This window comes from Mus pahari, chromosome 8, assembly GCF_900095145.1.
Source record: "Mus pahari chromosome 8, PAHARI_EIJ_v1.1, whole genome shotgun sequence".
Taxonomy (NCBI): domain Eukaryota; kingdom Metazoa; phylum Chordata; class Mammalia; order Rodentia; family Muridae; genus Mus; species Mus pahari.
The window spans coordinates 54,619,129-54,636,337 of NC_034597.1; the positions used below are offsets into that span (position 1 = coordinate 54,619,129).

Consider the following 17,209-nt stretch of genomic DNA (forward strand, 5'->3'; position numbering starts at 1 on the left):
ACTCAACCCAGCGGGATTCTGAAACGCCGAGGGGTCAACCTGATGGGTTTCGGGGTCAACGGAAGAGGGGAAGGGGAGCCCTGGCGGGGAGAACCCCCCGGCCCCCCGCCCAGCAGCTGAGGCACAGGAGGGCGGCCATCTTGGCCGGTCGGGTAGGGCCAGGAGGCTGCGGGCGCCGTGCGATTGGGGGGCTCGCCCGGAAGTGACGCCGCCCGCCCGGAAGCGGAGGGGGTTCCCTGGCCCACTCCCCCCCGTTCGTCTGCTCCCCGCTTCCTCCCCGCCCCCCTTCCTCTCCATTCGTTCCCCCCCTCCCCGGTCCCTGCCTTCTCCCCCCACCCGTCCCTCCCCCCCAACCTCCGGAGCTGGGAAGAGAGTCAAGATGGCGGCGAAATCCGATGGCGGTGGCGTGGGGGTGGGCTTCGCCCAGCTGCACAACCTGGACGAGGCGGTGGGCAGCGGCGAGGAGGACGGGGAGCCCGGGGGAGGCGGCTGCGGCGGCGGCGACGGCAGCGAGCCCGGCGAGAGCAGCTCGCTGCACATCTGCCACTGCTGCAACACCTCCTCGTGCTACTGGGGCTGCCGCTCCGCCTGCCTGCGCTCGCTGCTGGGCAAGAAGCCGCGCCGCAGCGCCGCCGCCGCCGACGGGGGGGACCAGCCGCTGCAGCCGCCCGGGGCCGCCGGCCGCCACCCCCCGACGCCCTCGGCCGGCCGACCGCAGCCCGCGTCGCCGCAGGTGGAGCGGCCGTGGCTTGACTGCCTGTGGATCGTGCTCGCGCTGCTGGTGTTCTTCGGGGACGTGGGTACCGACCTGTGGCTGGCCCTCGACTACTACCGCAAGGGGGACTACGGCTGCTTCGGGCTGACCCTGTTCTTCGTGCTGGTGCCGTCGCTGCTGGTGCAGAGCCTGAGCTTCCGCTGGTTCGTGCAGGACTACACGGGCGGCGGGCTCGGCGCCGTGGAGGGGCTCAGCAGCCGGGGACCCCCAATGATGGGGGCCGGCTACGGCCACGGCGCGGCCCGCGGCGGCTCGGGTGCGGGGGGCTCGGCCACCCCGGGGGCGCAGCGTCTGTGCCGCCTCTCCGTGTGGATCTGGCAGTCGGTCATCCACCTGCTGCAGATGGGGCAGGTGTGGAGGTAAGAGCACTGCGGGCTGGGGGGCTGGAGGGCTGGAGGCGGGGGCTGCGGCCGCGCGCGGGCCCCTCGGACAGTCTGGGCTAGGTTGAGCGGGGGGGGGGGTAGCCGTGCGCTGTCTTAGCTTCTCGCGACGGTCAATAGGTTGCCTGGCCACGCCTTTTGGCCCTGGGGAGGCCCTAGGTCCCGCTGTTTGTCCATCTCCGTCCCTGGGTTGCACTTGGAGAAGACCCTGCCTCTACCCTCCCGCCTCTCCTCTGCAGACCTCCATCCTGGTTGTCCCCTTCCCACCCCCCACCCCCGCTGTGTCCCAAGGTAACTGGCGCTCGCTTGCATCCTGGAGGAGACCTGGCCTCCTTCAGCCGGTTGCACTTGGCCTTGCCCCCTACCCCCATCCTCCCCGAGGGACATTTCCCCCCCCCCCACTCCTGTTTTCTCTCTGCAGTGGCCGGTGTGGGGCCCTGTGGAAAAACCCTAGCTGCCTCTCCTTAAAGCACTCCTTCCTTTCACACCCCTCCTCCTCCTGCAGCCCCAGCCCCTGCAAATACCGCTGCTCCACACCGCTGCCCTCCTTGAAGAAAAAAAAATGACTTTTTTTTTCTTTCCGGAATAGATGTGCCCTTTTCGCAGTGACAGGGAAAAGATGAGATGGTATCTAGTGGCAGCAAGCGTTTGATGTTAACTCTCACCTCTGGAAAATCACTGAGCCTCTTGAGCACCTATTCTGTTTCTAATGGCCAGGCCTATGTGTGGTTTGTGTTTACATCCAAGATGCAGGCTTGGCCTCAAGGCCCTTTCCCCTGCTTCTGTAAAGTCCTAGCGTGTTGGGTTGATCTCTCTAAACCACTTGCCAAGGAACCTTAATTGTCTACCTCACTGTCTAAGCACATAGAGTACCTCACTGACTAGCTACCCCACCTTCTACCTCATTAACTAGCGACCTCACCGTCCACCTCACCGACTGACTGCTTCACTGTTTGCATCACAGCCTCTCTGACGACCTTAACTCTTTACCTCACTGACTGCCTTCCTGTCTTCATTTTCGCCTCACTGTCTCCCCCACTTCCCGGCTACCTCACTGATTGTTTACTCCAGACTCATATATGCCTTCCTATATGGTCTGCCTCACTGACTGTCTGACTGTCTTGCCCTCATTGACAGGCTACCTCGCCAACTGGCTACCTCACTGTCCCCCCTCATGGTCTGCTCCACTGACCGGGTACCTCACTGGCTGCTTCGCTGTTTTCCTTTCCCACTACCTGACTACCTCACTAGCTCACCAGCTGGCTTTCTTCTCTGTCACACTGACTGGTTGCTTCCATCCTTAGCTCACTACCTCCTCTGTTTATCTCCCTGCCTACCTCCTCATTCACCTCAGCGGTTACCTCCAGTGCTTACCTAACTGCCTGACTGCTGTTGTTTACGTCACTCTCTCACTGTCTGCTGACTGTCTCCGTGTCTACCACTTATTATCAGTCTCTGTCTACTGACGGAATACCTCATGATGACTGCCTCACTAAACCCATTACCGTCCCTGTCTGCTCACTGCCTCACTCTCTGCCTCACTGATTGCTGTTGCTGGTCTCACAGACTGTCTCTGTTTACCTCAGTGCTTCCTACCTCACTGTCTGTTTGAATGTCTGCTGAGTCTCACTGATTGTCTCCTGACAGCCTGACTACTTTCACTGTCTGCCTCATTGTCTGCCTCACTTACTGACTACTATCAGTGTTTACCTCTCTGAAACCTTAGTCATTCTGTGTCCTACAACTTAAACCTGCTTCAGTGTGTTCTGGAACCAATGACTTTGCCAGTGACAGTATTTGCAAGGGAAACAATTTTTTTTTTTTTAAGTAGAATCTGCACAGGGCTGAATCCTTTCAGTACATTTCTTCTGAGGAGACTGCCCTAGACTGTCTTCCATGCCAAGTAGATTTTAGGCCTCAGCATCTCAGCTAATAAAGCTGTGCTCTGGTTAGATGTAAGAAAGTTTGTGTTTTGAATGTTTTCTTCATATCTCTACTCTGAATCTTCAGAACATCACAGAAAGCATGAGATTGAATGAAAACATTTGTCCTACAGCGTTGACATGCAGAGTCAGGAAGAAGTGAGAATGGGCCTTGCTTTTTCTGCTCTTCCCCTGGTTGTTGACTAGTGTTCCTAGGTTCTTCCTGGTGACCATTACTCCAGCTGCACTTCTCAGCAGATAGTTATTTCCTGCTGATAAAAAAATTTGCAAACAGGAGGATAAATGTTTAGTTACGAACATAGCTGAAACCAAAAGAACATTTTAAAAATAAGTCTTAAAGTCTAAAATTTTAACCCTTTGCCTAAATAATTCCATGCTGAATCAAAGTAGGTTCGCTATTGAGAATACAGTTTTTCAGTCGGTGGGAGGCTGGTATGAAGGGAGGACACGGGGAAAAAGTATGTGAAGGATCTTGAACTGTTAGTAGGGGTTTCATGCAGCATGCATTTAATAACTAGGCATCTGTTTAAACAAGCTGAAGTTACTGTCTCCTTGTCTCATGCATGTGAATGTGGGCTGTGAGGATGTTGGTGTCATGATAAATTTTCTGAGAGCATTAATTCTAATGTGTCCCATCCTGTTAGTTGGAAGTGAGCTCTTGAGACCAGTTGAAGGTTTTAGCGTCAGTGTAATCCTCCCTCCCATTTAGCCAAACTTAATTATGATGTGAAAAGTTAAGTCCACATTTTGAGACAAACTAGGATGTATAGGTTTAGCTTTTAGAATTTAAATGGGATGCTCTATTTGCCCCCCGCACCCCTTCATTTGACTTTCCAGAGTCTTCACTGCAAAGAAATTACCGAAGATGCCTGTCTTTACTATGTCTAACTTTCAGATTGGAATTTATCTTTATGTAACTCACAGAGTTACAATATTAAACGACAGGCTAATTCAGCAAGGCTGTTTCATCTTTATTGCTGCATTTCAAAGGCAGTATTTACTGAGGAAGGATTTTCATTCTTTATTTTTGGACTGACTTTGCTTGAAATGCTCTGAGAACAAGGCCTGCTCATTAATACCTGCTAGGCATGTTGCTTGCTTTGAAACCATTCACATGGAAGAGCTTTCGAGAAAGGTTTTTAGTCTTTTCTTGTTTTTACCTCTTGGCAAACAGTTGCTTGTCAACATATATAAGCACACATTGACTCAGTCCTTTACTGCAGGTCTTTGAGGTTCTAGTTATTTCCTGTTTCACATTTGTGGCCTAAATTGTGCTACTTCATGCGGTCACATAGCATCCAGGTTAAGGTTAAGAAGTCCATCGTTTGATTTGGGCCATGTTTCTAAGAAGAGATGTCAGTGAAGTTGTACATTGTCAAAACCAATTCCTTAAACATTGAATAGCTGCTTCTCTCCCTTCTGTTTTTCTTCCTGTTTTAAAATGTAAAATGCAAGGAGTCTGCTTCGTGAGAGTATGGAATATTTAAGAATATGTAGTTTCTCCTTGCGTTGTTTTTCCTGTCAAGCATCCAGGACCACAGCACAGGGGTGATACTACCCAGGGGTCCTCCCACATCACGGTTAAGAAAGTGCCCTCCCTGTAGGCTTGCCTGTCACCTTGATGGCCAATCGAGGCAGTTTCTCATTTGAGGCTCCCTCCTCTCATTTGACTAAGACTATAGCTTATGTCAAGTTGACATAAAAACAGCCAGCCCAAGCTGTGCTTGAAGTGATTTGCTGTGGTGGACTTGCTTCTGGGGACATCAGAGTGTGATCGAGGTCTGTCTAGGGCACGCTTGCCTGGCACTCATTGCTGAATATGTAGCTTCTTCCAGTGTAGCTCTCTGTGTGCTGTTCTTCAGGTGCTTCTCTCCGGGGACAATGGGGGTGTGAGTCAGTCCTAGGGACAAGGCACTCCAGACTCTACTTCAGTCCAGCAAGCTGGTGTTAGAAAGTGAGACTGTTTTCCTGGAGGCTCTGGCACACGGAACTGTGTGATTGAGTTTGCATGTCTGTTGGCTGTGCTGACGTCTTTCCTCAGCATCTTGGTCTTTGCATTTGGCTCTACCTTCAGAGAGTGCCAGTGTGTGTGTAGGGGTGTTGTTATAAAAAAGAGTTTAGACTTCATGTTAGTTTTGGAGGGACAAACAAAGGTGGATAAACATGTTTTGCATTGTCGCAGTTCCTGGTTAGGGTTGGAGATAAAGGGTGTGGGATACTTGCTGTCAGCCAGGGTGGTCACTCACTTGAAGTAACTGCTGAGATTGTAGAATGACAGTGACAGTGGAAGAAAGATTGAGAAATTACTAGGATGAGAAATACATCAAATTCTGTCTTATACGTGTTTCATCCAATTTAAAGCTTGCACCCATTTTACAGATGGAGTGGAGTCAGGGGTTATGCCAGTGGTCTCCACTGGTGGAGAGAAGTTTTGGCACCATCTCAGCAAAGGCAAATTTGGCCCCACTCTTCTCCCTTGTGGAGTTCTTCTCTCTGAGCAAAGGCAGTGGCAGCTGGTGTGGTGCCCTCAGCGACTTTGCTTCCCTCTGAGAGTTTGCTCTTCTAACTAGTCAGAAGTGGGCTTGTGGCACCCTTGAGGCTTTGGGACCCGTTGGTAGATGAGCTGTAGTTCTCTGACACCTGCTCTTTTAGTCTAATGCTTTAGGTCCCGTTGGAATTGAGGCAGAGTTTCAAGTCTTGCAGCTGATGATGACGTCAGATGTGATACACAGTTGAGGACCACCTGTGGGCTTGTGTTGAGAACATTATTTTCCGCAGTCTCGCCAACTCTTTTTTTTCAGGGGGGATATCTTCCTGGCTTGAGAGTATGCCAGGTTTGACACTCTCTGAGTCACCGCCATTCATACCTGTGGTTCTGTGTACAAGCTGTCTCAGGTACTTGTTCTTTGTTGATCTGTTTAGAATGTCTCAGGGCTACAGGGTAACAAAGTGAGTGCTCACTTGCCAGCCAGAGCTATGCATGAAGCTCACCCCAAAGTCAGATATTTGGATCATCCTGGGAAATTTTGGTCTATGAGTTCTGAGATGGGGATGGCCCCAAGAAAAGTGTTAGGGCCTGGAAAGATGGCTCAACTTTATGAACACTTGCTGGTTTTCCAGAGGATCTGAGTTCAGTTTCTAGAACCTATGTCAAGTGGCCCACACCCTCCTGTAACATACATGCAGACAAAACAACCATACACAAAAAAACGAAAACAAAGTTTTTTTGAGTCAAGTCTTACTATGTATCCTTGGTCGACCAGCAACTCACTATGTAGACTAGGCTGGCCTCAAACTCAATGGAGAGCCATCTCCCCCTGCTTTCAGAGTGATTGATTAAAGACATGTGCTACTGTGATTGGTGAAAAAAAATCTTAAAAGAAAGAACCTAAATATCCTGAAAGTCTAGGTTTCCAGCAAGTTCCCTGAGCTGTCCTTTGGGTGGAAGGGAGTGAGAAGATAATTGTATCATCTGATTCATACAGTATTTACAGAGTAGTTTTTAAGAGAAAGGGGTAAATTCTAGGTAATTTAGGGTTGTTTTTATAAACTTAAGCCCTATGCAAATTTTTATTTTTAAAATAAAATTTTTGTTTTATTTATTGAGGTAGCATTATGATAGGGGCTCTGTGGATGGCTTTAGCAGGTTTTACAAAGATTTATTAATATGTATTGTGTATTAATGTTTACCCTGTTATGTGTGTGTACTGTGTGCTTGTACAGAGGCCAGAAGAGGGCGCCAGGACAGCTGGAACTGGAGTTACAGAAGGTTGTAAGTCACTGTGTGGTGCTGGGAACTGAAGGTCTTCAGCAGGAGAAGTCAGTGCTCTTCAGCAGTGAAGTACTTCTCCAGCCTCTGTAGGAGATTTATAATGGAACTTTGTATTTAAATAGCAGTTGGCTAGGGTTTTTTAAACCTTAGATGGGGTTGATGAAAATGTTAGTTGTGTAGTAATGAAATAATTGCTGGGGCCTTATAGTGTGCTTAAGACTCTGAACATTGTTGTGGGAACATTTGACACTCTCATGCAGAAAAATTACTATGCTGACTCAGAATTTTCTTTGGAGTTTTGAAATAAGTCAGGGTCTTTATTTAAACACTATGGTGATTCTCATTCTGGAAAACCACAAGCTACAAATATCAGGACTGTGGGGGGAAAGAGCAAATAGGTTACCTAGAACTGTCAGGTGTCCAACTAGACCAGCAATACAGATCACGAAGCTCACATACATAGAGTGGTAAGGCTAATTTTCCATAGACCTTTCTTTGGGCTGCATGCCGTGGTGATTCTAGGTTTCATTAATTCTTGTATGTGGAATCCTTTTTAAAAAAATCAAAACTGTGTGTGTGTTCATGTTCTCACATGATGTATGGGAAGCGGTGCACATGCTTCAGCATGCACACAGAGGTCAGGCAATAGATGTTGGGACTTGATTCTCTTCCATCATCATTTGAGTTCTGGGGATTGAGCACAGGCTGCAAGACTTGTCACCCGATAAAGGGGTAATTTATCAGCCGAGCCATCTTGCTGACCCTAGTGGAAGGTATTTTTTGTTTGATAAAATTCTCAGGATACTACTTTGGAAAGTAGTTTTCCTCTTTGCCATCTTTCTCATAATTTGCAAGAACATTGATGGCTGCAGAACATGCTAAGAGGAATGGACTTTAGACAGTGCCACTTCCCCGTGTGCTGCAGTTCCCACCTTGCAGTCACAGACGGAGGAACCCGTGGTACAGAAGTGTGTACTGTGGCATATTTGAATTGAGAGCTGTCAAGATGCAGCCATTGAAATGTCAAGGTTCTTCTGTACTGTACTATCTTGGGAGACATGATACAGTGTTCCAAGGTTAAATGAAAATGATTATTCTTTAAATGCTTAGTTGGTCCTTGCTTACAGGAAGGAAGCAAAGAGGGGCTGCTTTAGCCCCTTGTTAAGTGTCTGCTTCTGTGACCTCGGCATCGGATGACAAGTGATCTGTTGAATAGTGTGCCTGGAGCCTGGAGTGGTTTGGGAATTTGCTTCATTTGTTATGTGGTTATAGTGAGGGTTTATATTAAAATTCATCTGAGCATACAGTAAACAAAAAGAGCAACAGTAGCCAGTTGTCAGGGAAAAGACTGATGGGTAGAATAAACAGACTGCTTTCTGCAATATAAACAATCTGTTTTCATGGCTTTTTTTTTTCTCCTTTACTTTTTTTTTTTTTTTTTTGAAGGATGAGTAGAACTTCCAAATCAGGAAGTTACTTAAATGGGAGACAGCAGATCTGCCTGTATATTAATCACTCTTGGTTTCTGTGCTAATGAAGACAAAACCTTAGCAGCTTCACACAACAGGAACGCATGGCCTGCTGCTCTGGTCCTGGCTGCAGTGGTCTTGACTAGTGGTGCCTTTGACATTTTTCTGGCACTTGGGTCCCCCAGTCTGCCGAACATCTAGCTATAGATAGGGGAGAGTGGGCCCGTTTCTTCAACCTCTGTTTTGTGACACATACTATTTCCATATAGATACAAGGCTCAGAGATGAACCCAGTGGACATGCCTAGGTCAAGAGTGGCTAGCACACCATGCTGAAAAGAGTTTGCATTTTGATAGAATGAGGCCAAGAAAGAAATAACTATACTTAAATAATCTACTCTTCAGATTACCGTGGCAAATACAGGTTTGTGGGAAACGGGGATGGATGTGGTCAATGTGTATTATATGAAATTGTCAAAGAATTAATAAAAATACACATACATACCATGGCAATGGTCATCCAAGTATAGGAAGTTATTGCCTTTTGCGGTTGTATTAGAGTTTCGTTCTGGTTACTGCATGTTTGGGTGTGCATGCACTATGATTTGCCTGCAGAGCTAAGAGAACCACCTTTGGGATTTGATTTTTTCTTTCCATTGTGAGATGCACGGGTTGACCTCAGGTCATCAGGCTTGCGTAGCAGGCCCTGTTATCTGCTGCGCCATCTCACCTGTCTTCTGTTTTTTGAGATAAGGTCTTCTGTGCACCCTAGCTGGCCTGGGACTCACTGCATAGACCAGGCCAGCTTCAGACTTGTGGGCAGTTTTCCTGATGCTGTCTCCCCAGAGCTGCGATTCTAGTCCTGCTCCACCACAGTTGGCTCTGCAGTGGCCTTTTACGGTTTTGTTTCTTGCTTTAGTTCAAGGATCAACAAAGTTTCTCTAAAAAGAAATATTTCAGAAGTTGGGGGCCCTGTTAGTCATCCATTGTGCAGTTCCCCTTAAAAATGTATACCCGCCCTTACCTGTTGGGTCTGAAAAATAATTATTAAAAATTTAAAACTAAGAGCTAAGTTTAATGATCTGAAGCCTGAGCCATACTAAATCTACGTAAATTAAAATATGCCGAGCCATCCCACTTCCTCACCTTGACATGTTTATTTTTTTTATCTGATTTATTTATTTCCTTATTTATTTATTGCCTGGAACACACCAAGTAGGCTGCCAGTGAACTTCAGGCACCCGACTGTCTGTTTCCCTGGTGCTGGAATTACAAATGTGTGCCACCATGTTTGCCCTTTTCCTTGGGGGCTCCCATGCTTGCTGTACACTTCAGGACCGAGCTGTCTTCCCAGCCCTGAGTGATACTTTATTGTAAAAATGTCTTTCACAAAGCTGTGGCCCTATACCTAGACTTGCCAGTGTTTTAAGTTTTTAAACAAAGTTCATCTGGTTTAGAAAAGGTTTGGTTCTGATTCTTAAACACAGCTAATGTCGATTTAATTCTCTTCATTCTATGGGACTTTAATTGGACCCAGGCTCTTCAAAGTGGTTTTATTTCTGTCTGCTAATATTATAGATCACCAAATATATTACCTAGAAAAATTTGTAAAATTATAGTTAGATTTGGAATTTTTTTATATACTAAAATATACTGGATACTATTTAACATTTGTGTTAGTAACTCTTGGATGGCTTAAAATTATCTGAAAATTCCTTATAAAGGTGTTAATTATCTAAGTGTGACTTAAGTGTGAAACGAAGCCTAATGTGCTGTCGAAACAGGTCAGTATGTTTTAGAAGTTCTTAGTCAAGTCCAAAAGATATTTTAAAATAGGCACCTACCATTCCAGAAAGGGAGTTTTTAACTGCTGTTTAAAAGCACCCTCTCGAGCTAGAGAAAGTACCCAAGGAGCTGAAGGGGTCTGCAACCCTATAGGTGGAACAATAATATGAACTAACCAGTACCCCCTGAGCTTGTGTCTCTAGGTGCATATGTAGCAGAAGATGGTCTAATCGGGAATAGGGATCACTGGGAATAGAGGCCCCTTGGTCTTGCAAACTTTATATGACCCAGCACAAGGGAAGGCCTGGGCCAAGTAATGGGAGTGGGTGGGTAGGGGAGCAGGGGTGGGGGTGGGGATAGGGAACTTCCGGGATAGCATTTGAAATGTAAATAAAGAAAATAAAAATAAATAAGTAAAATAAAAGCACCCTCTCTACTAATTCTCTACTAATAGGTTACATTTCTGTGATTCTTAAATGGCCTTTAAAACTAGGTCACTGACACATGAAAATAATAACTATATATTTATTTAGCAGATATTTAATAATGAAAGTTCCTTTATGTAATATACCACCAATGAGCCCACACAGGCCTCTAGATTAAAATTTTTGTTTCTTTTAAGAAGTCAATTTGTGACCTTTGGGTAATAAGATCTTCTCAGGCATGAGGGTCAACTGCAAATTCCACAGTGAGAGTAACAAATATATACCAGAACTTTCAGCAGATTGTGGTAAGCTGTAAGGTAGGAAACACTTCTTGCAGGAATTGGGATCCTTGTAAGAAGCATTTTACAAGGTCTTGGTGTGACATGCATGGGGAAGGGCTTAGAACAGAGCATCTCATTCCTAGGAGTCAGAAGTTGAGACTCATTTTTGTGCTTTAGATGCAAATTACATTGGGGGTAAGCTGCAGGCTTGTCTTCTTGTCTTACATACATAAAAGAAAGATGGTTCATGAGAAGGGCCTTGCATTTGCTTGGCTGCTTGCTGGCACACAGAAGGGTGATGTAGTTTGAAAGAAAGTTGGAAGGCTCATTAGTCTGGTAGATGAAGGAAGTATATGGCGCCAAGGAACCATGCATTACTTCCAGAGTGAAATACTAGATTATTAGAATTTTTAAAAGGGTCAGGCAGTTGTGGCACATGCCTTTAATCCCAGCACTTGGGAGGCAGAGGCAGGCGGATTTCTGAGTTCGAGGCCAGGTGTACAGAGTGAGTTCCAGGACAGCCAGGGCTACACAGAGAAATCCTGTTTTGAAAACCTCCCACCCCCGCCACCAGAAAGAATTTTATAAAGGATTTTGAGTACTCCCCCAGATTTGAAATGAGTATATATTATGAACAAACTCATTTTCTTTCTCCTTGTCCTAAAGAAGAGGAGAGGCTAAATCACCTTGCATGTGTGAGAGCACTCTGCTCTCCCTCAGGTGGACATGAGGGATATGGGGAGGTGATAGTACTCCATGGCTGAGTGGCTTCCTTCCTCTGCTTGACTGCCATTTGTGGAATAGGGTCCTGAGAATACCTGATGAGCTGGCTGGACACTTGAAGGGAGAGCTGTAGTTGGAAGCACACTCAGGTCAGGGTGTCTGCTCAATGGGTCTGTGTCACCTCCAAGACGATTAATAAGCAACCAAAGAAGGCACTTTGTGTTCCTTGCAAGTTGCAGGCACTTTGTTCCTGTATCAAAGAAAAGAACAGAATACCTAATTATAATAATCTTCTAATAATTACAATATTTTGCATTCATTTTCTCTTAAAAATCTATTTGAGTAAGTACTAGCCTTCAGAAGATGTTGGAAAACAGTGTTTAGGCAGCAGCTGGCAGCCCCTGTGCTGGAGCATGGAGCACGCCGCTGCAGGGAGATTGAGTTGGTCATACACTTTGATTTCTTCGCTGCTGCATAAATGCGCGCCTCAGCAACTGGTTTGGGAAGGAATGTACAGTACAGGCTCTTACACTTGTGAAGATGTGGAGCATCGCTCACCATCTGGGAGAAGAGTAAGCGCTGAACTCCAAAGAGTGGGGGTGCTGGAGGCCCACATCATTCCTCCTCATCTTCCCTCATGTGAGGGTGGCTGACAGCAGTTGTCATTTTGCTTCATCAGAGATTTAACAATTGAGCTACATGGACAGGAGAGTTTATAGAAGGGATGTTGCACTGTTTTCAGGCAGTGGTGTCTTAACTTTTTTAAATGAGTGGCTTTCATAGTACTTCCTGACACTTGGTTTTTTTTTTTTTTTTTTTTTATGGATATGAATGTTTGCCTGCAGGTATGTGCATGCACCATGTGCATGCCTCGGAGTTGGATCCCTGGTGCTGGAGTTAACTGATGGTTAAGCTGCTGTGTGGGAGTTGAGAACTTAACTCTGGTCCTCTGCAAAAGCAACAAATGCTCTTAACTGCTGAGCATCTCTTGCCAAAACTTAGCATTTTTTTTTTTTTAAATGTGATGTGTTTTTTATAATTGAGAAAAAAAATACTGAATGGTGTAAGAATGAGAGAAGAAAATCCTTTCTATCTTGATGAACCTCATGGTTAACTGCCATTGGCAGAGAGGGGTTGTGAACCCCTCCCTCACATCTTTTATAATGTGTCCTATCAAATAGCTATATATCTGAGTATTTTGTAACATTTATTTTTAATATTTTAAAATCTTATGTGTGACTGTTTTGCCTGGGTGTGGATCTGTATTCTGCTTGTGTGCCTGGTGCCCATGGAAGCCGGAAGAGGGCATTGGCTTCCTAGAACCTGGAGTTAACAGGTGGTTGTAAGATGTCATATGGGTGCTGGGAATCCGCTGGGTCCTCTGTAAGAGCAACCAGTGCTCTTAACTGCTGAGCCATTGAAGTCATCATTGAAATAGACTCGATTGTGAACATAATAAAACCCCGTAGTTCTTTGTCTTAAGCAGAGGTAAGGAACTGGTAGAGTAAGTTGAAGAAAGGCCTAGAAGGTTCATAGTCCACATGTGCCTGGGCTTACAGCTTTATATTTAGGCTCTTCCTGTGCAGGTGACAGACGCTTACTGCGGATGTTAGCCCACTCCCCAGTAAACTGTTGGTAGGCTAGTGACTTAAGTATCATTACAAGACTTTATGTGACTGAGGAATTGTAGTCTGAAAGAGCTGCACTTGCTGTGGACTGCTTGCTGGGTTCAGCCCTCTTTGGAAGCAGTGTAGTTGCAGTAAACATTTCCCCATCAGTCATGTGCAGGACTATTTTCTTTGGTGTCTGTGTGGTTTCTGACATTGCTCATGCTGGCACCTGGATATAGCCATAGAGGGAGAGAAGAGCTTCACAATTTAAAATGGATTTCTGTGAACACTTTTCTGTGGTAAAGAAAAAGCAACAGTAAATAGCAAATATCAATAACCCCACCTCCAACAGCTTTTGTTTGGAGGCAGGTGTGGTTTGTGAAGAATGCCCAGCAGTTCCGTGACAACCTCACGGCTTCTGTGAGGAGCTTGTTCTGAGAAATGCGGGGGTGCTGTTACCGTGTGTTCACTGTCCCATCTCTGTCATTTAGACTTGACAGATCTGTTCTGTGGACCAGTGTGTACTTTTTATGTAATGTATCCAGTGTCTTTAACAATAGCAACTGCCCTTGCTGTTTGAGGCAATGTCTGCTGTGGCTGCAGGATCAGTTTGGTTTATATGCTGTACAGTGCTCTTGTTCCTTATTTGTCTTCTCTGAAGTTCTTCTGTCCACTGTGGAACAAGGTTTGTTGAACTTCATGTTTTTCCTGTAGGTCGATTAATCCTTGCTTCTGGCCAGTCTCTTGTTTTCTTTCTTATTTCTAATGTATTGTATCGTGGATGAATGATAATATCTTATCTTATTGATGAGATAATGCTCTCCATTTCACCTTCCCAGGCATACTGATACTGAACATATATTTTAGAAGTCACTTTAAAGTCTTTGCATACCAAAACCAGTAACCTTCTTAGGTGCTTCCTGTTCCTCTTGAGTGGACTTGCACATCCTGAGCCTTGTAGTCCTTATGCTTGTATCTGCTGGTGTTGGTTTTTCCAAGTCCAGATGTCTGAGGATTATGCTCTCTCTAACTCTGAACCTCCTCTTCTTCAGGGTTTGCTTGTGTTTTGGTTCTGGTTTTCCAGGGTTATTGCCTTCCCTTCCCTTTACTCCCTTGATTTTTAAGGGTTTTTTTGTAGGGACCATATTCCTTGTCCTGTGTGGTTGAGGGTTGCTTGGAAGTTTGTGGTATTGTTATTGTTGTGTCGTTTTGAATTTCAGTGCCAGGGATTGAACCTGCAATCTTGACCATGATAGGCAAGTGCTGTACCACGGAGCTATTCCTCCAACTCTTTTCAAATGCTTTTTATTTTAGGATCTCACTAAATTGTCCACAGTGGCTTTAAGCTTGCTCTTTAGACTAGTCTAGCCTTCAGCTTATGGCTCTTTTATTTGAGCATGCAAGTAATCAGAAATGGAAAAAAAAAATCAAACAAGTAACAATTGAAATCCCTCTCCGTCTTCACTAGTTGGCTCCTTATGGGTCTACTTTGAACAGTTAGAGAGACTGGTATCTGGTACAAATGCAACCTAAGGTGAACCCCAAATCTCTTCATGCTGGTTCTGAGCCTGTACCCTGCTCTGAGCATGTGTGTGGTTCCTGAAATCCTCCGCTGTGCGTGCTGTTTTTGATTGCCCTAATTCCCAAGGACACCCTTGCCTTTTCCTTTTGAGGGCTCCTGGATCTATTTTATGTCTCAGTTATGACGCTTTCCTCAGGTAATTCTGAGCAATGCCAGCTTTTCTCCTACTTGGATGGGTTTGGGGTTAGATATGCAACAGGTTTTTGTGACAGACTAGAACAGTTACTGAATAATGGGACAAGAAAGTCTGTTCTACTCCTGTTGGGACTGGGAATTAGAGTCCTAGTCAGGGAACATGGGCTGCTGCACCAGGTGAGCAAGACAGATGAGAGCACTGTAAACTTGCTTTTTATTTTTAGTTGACTTTTTCTTGACTCCAGCTTCTATCAGTTACTTAGCGTTTGACTGATTTGCAGAGCTCTGATAGACAGCTGGCTCCTTCTTGGTGGTCTTTTGGTGTCCTTTCAGCCTACTAGGTGCCAAGGACAACTTAGCTCCCTTGGGACTCTTCTCTAAGGCACTGATCCCATTCATGGGGGTTCTGCTGCTTAAAGACCCCACCTCTTTATTTATTAATTATTATTATTATTATTATTATTATTATTATTATTATTATTATTATTTTTGGTTTTTCGAGACAGGGTTTCTCTGTGTAGCCCTGGCTGTCCTGGAATTCACTCTGTAGACCAGGCTGGCCTCGAACTCAGAAATCCGCCTGCCTCTGCCTCCCAAGTGCTAGACCCCACCTCTTAAGACCATAATGTTGCATTGTAACTTTGGAATTTTGGTGAGCTACAGATATTCAGGCTACAGCCAATGACCATGTTTTGTAGTATTTTTCTGCTTTGAAAATGCATTTCCAGGGGCTGGAACGATGGCTCAGTGGTTAAGAACACTGACTGCTCTTCCGAAGGTCCTGAGTTCAAATCCCAGCAACTACATGGTGGCTCAAAACTACCTGTGATGAGATCTGATGCCTTAGGCCGGGCATGGTGGCGCACGCCTTTAATTCCAGCACTCGGGAGGCAGAGGCAGGCGGATTTCTGAGTTCGAGGCCATCCTGGTCTATAGAGTGAGTTCCAGGACAGCCAAGGATACACAGAGAAAAACCCTGTCTCGAAAAACCAAAAAAAAAAAAAAAAAAAAGAAAGAAAGAAAAGAAAAAGTAAAAAAGAGATCTGATGCCTTCTTCTAGGTTGTCTGAAGACATTTACAGTATATTTACAGTATATTTACATATAATAAATAAATAAATCTTAAAAAAAAAGAAAATGCATTTCTAAAATGACCCAAGGACAAGTCTGACTTCATTATGTACAATTTTATAGTTATATTTTTATTGGTAAAACTTTTTTTTTTTTTTTTCCGAGACAGTGTTTCTCTGTATAGCTCTGGCTGTCCTGGGACTCACTCTGTAGACCAGGCTGGCCTCAAACTCAGATATCCACCTGCCTCTGCCTCCCAAGTGTTAGGATTAAAGGTGTGCACCACCACTGCCTGGTTTATTGGTAAAAGTTAAGTGCAGATACAGTATTAGTTTGTCTATTTGGTGGATGGCATTTGTAATTAGTTTGTAGGTTGGGAAAGTTGGAGTGGTTTGGTAGTTTTTGTCACCACTGCATGCAGGGTTTTGAGGACCTACTATCCTCATGGTGAACAGCACTACAGAGCTGTTTATTGAGGAAAGACAGAGTCCCATATTTCATGTAAGTGGGAAATGACCATGCCATAGTTTCAGTGCCCCTAAGAGCTGTGCTGAAGTCTAGTTGCCAGTGTGATGGCATTGGAAAGGGTTTAGTTCCTTTTCTTGGGGTTGCGGTACAATAGCCAACAAAGCCAACTTAAAGAGGAAGGGTTTGTTCTGGCCCACGGTTTTGAGGGTACAGTCCATCATGGTGGGGGAAAGCATGGCTGCAGCTGGCCATATTATATCTACAGTTAGGAAGCAGGGAGAGGGAAATCCTGGTAGTCTGCTTACCTTCTCCTGTATTTATTTGGAGATCTGAGCCTATGGGATAGTGCTGCTTACATTTAGAGTGAGTCTTCCCTCTCAGGTAGTGACTCTGGGACCTCACCAGAGGTTTGCATCAGTTTGAGTAATCAAGTTGCCGGTCAAGATTAACTGAGAAGCAGCAGAAGCTCAGTGAATGCATGTTGTTAACTTTGCAGTAGCCCTGTCAAAGGCAACAATGTAGCAGACCTAGGGTGAGGCTCAGCTGGATGCGAAGCCTTCCTTTGGTCTAAATTGGAACACTGGCACTGTGAATAGGAACTAGCAACCTCAGCCTCCCCCCCCCACCCCCCAAGGATGACTGCAGCAGGATGGTTCTCTATGAAGACTTCCTGCTGAGACTAGCTAACTACTCCTCTGCTCTGTACAGAGTAATGCACTGAGACTCCAGGATGGTAGGAGGTTGTTGGTATGTCTCCATAGGTTCCAGAACATCCCTCCTGATCCCAGCTTC

General features: G+C 45.5%; 1 protein-coding gene across 2 annotated transcripts in view; it reads left to right on the forward strand.

Moving 5' to 3' along the window:
* Positions 1 to 358: 358 nt before the first annotated feature.
* Positions 359 to 17,209, forward strand: part of Xkr6 (XK related 6) — a 204,248-nt gene continuing 187,397 nt past the window's right edge. Inside the window, exon 1 of one of the 2 annotated variants that reach the window (XM_021203913.1) lies at positions 359 to 1,134. In XM_021203913.1, coding sequence (XP_021059572.1) covers positions 380 to 1,134 — 755 coding nt within the window. In that variant the 5' untranslated portion in view covers positions 359 to 379. The remainder of the gene's footprint in view (positions 1,135 to 17,209) is intronic. The other variant, XR_003844375.1, reaches the window with a different exon arrangement.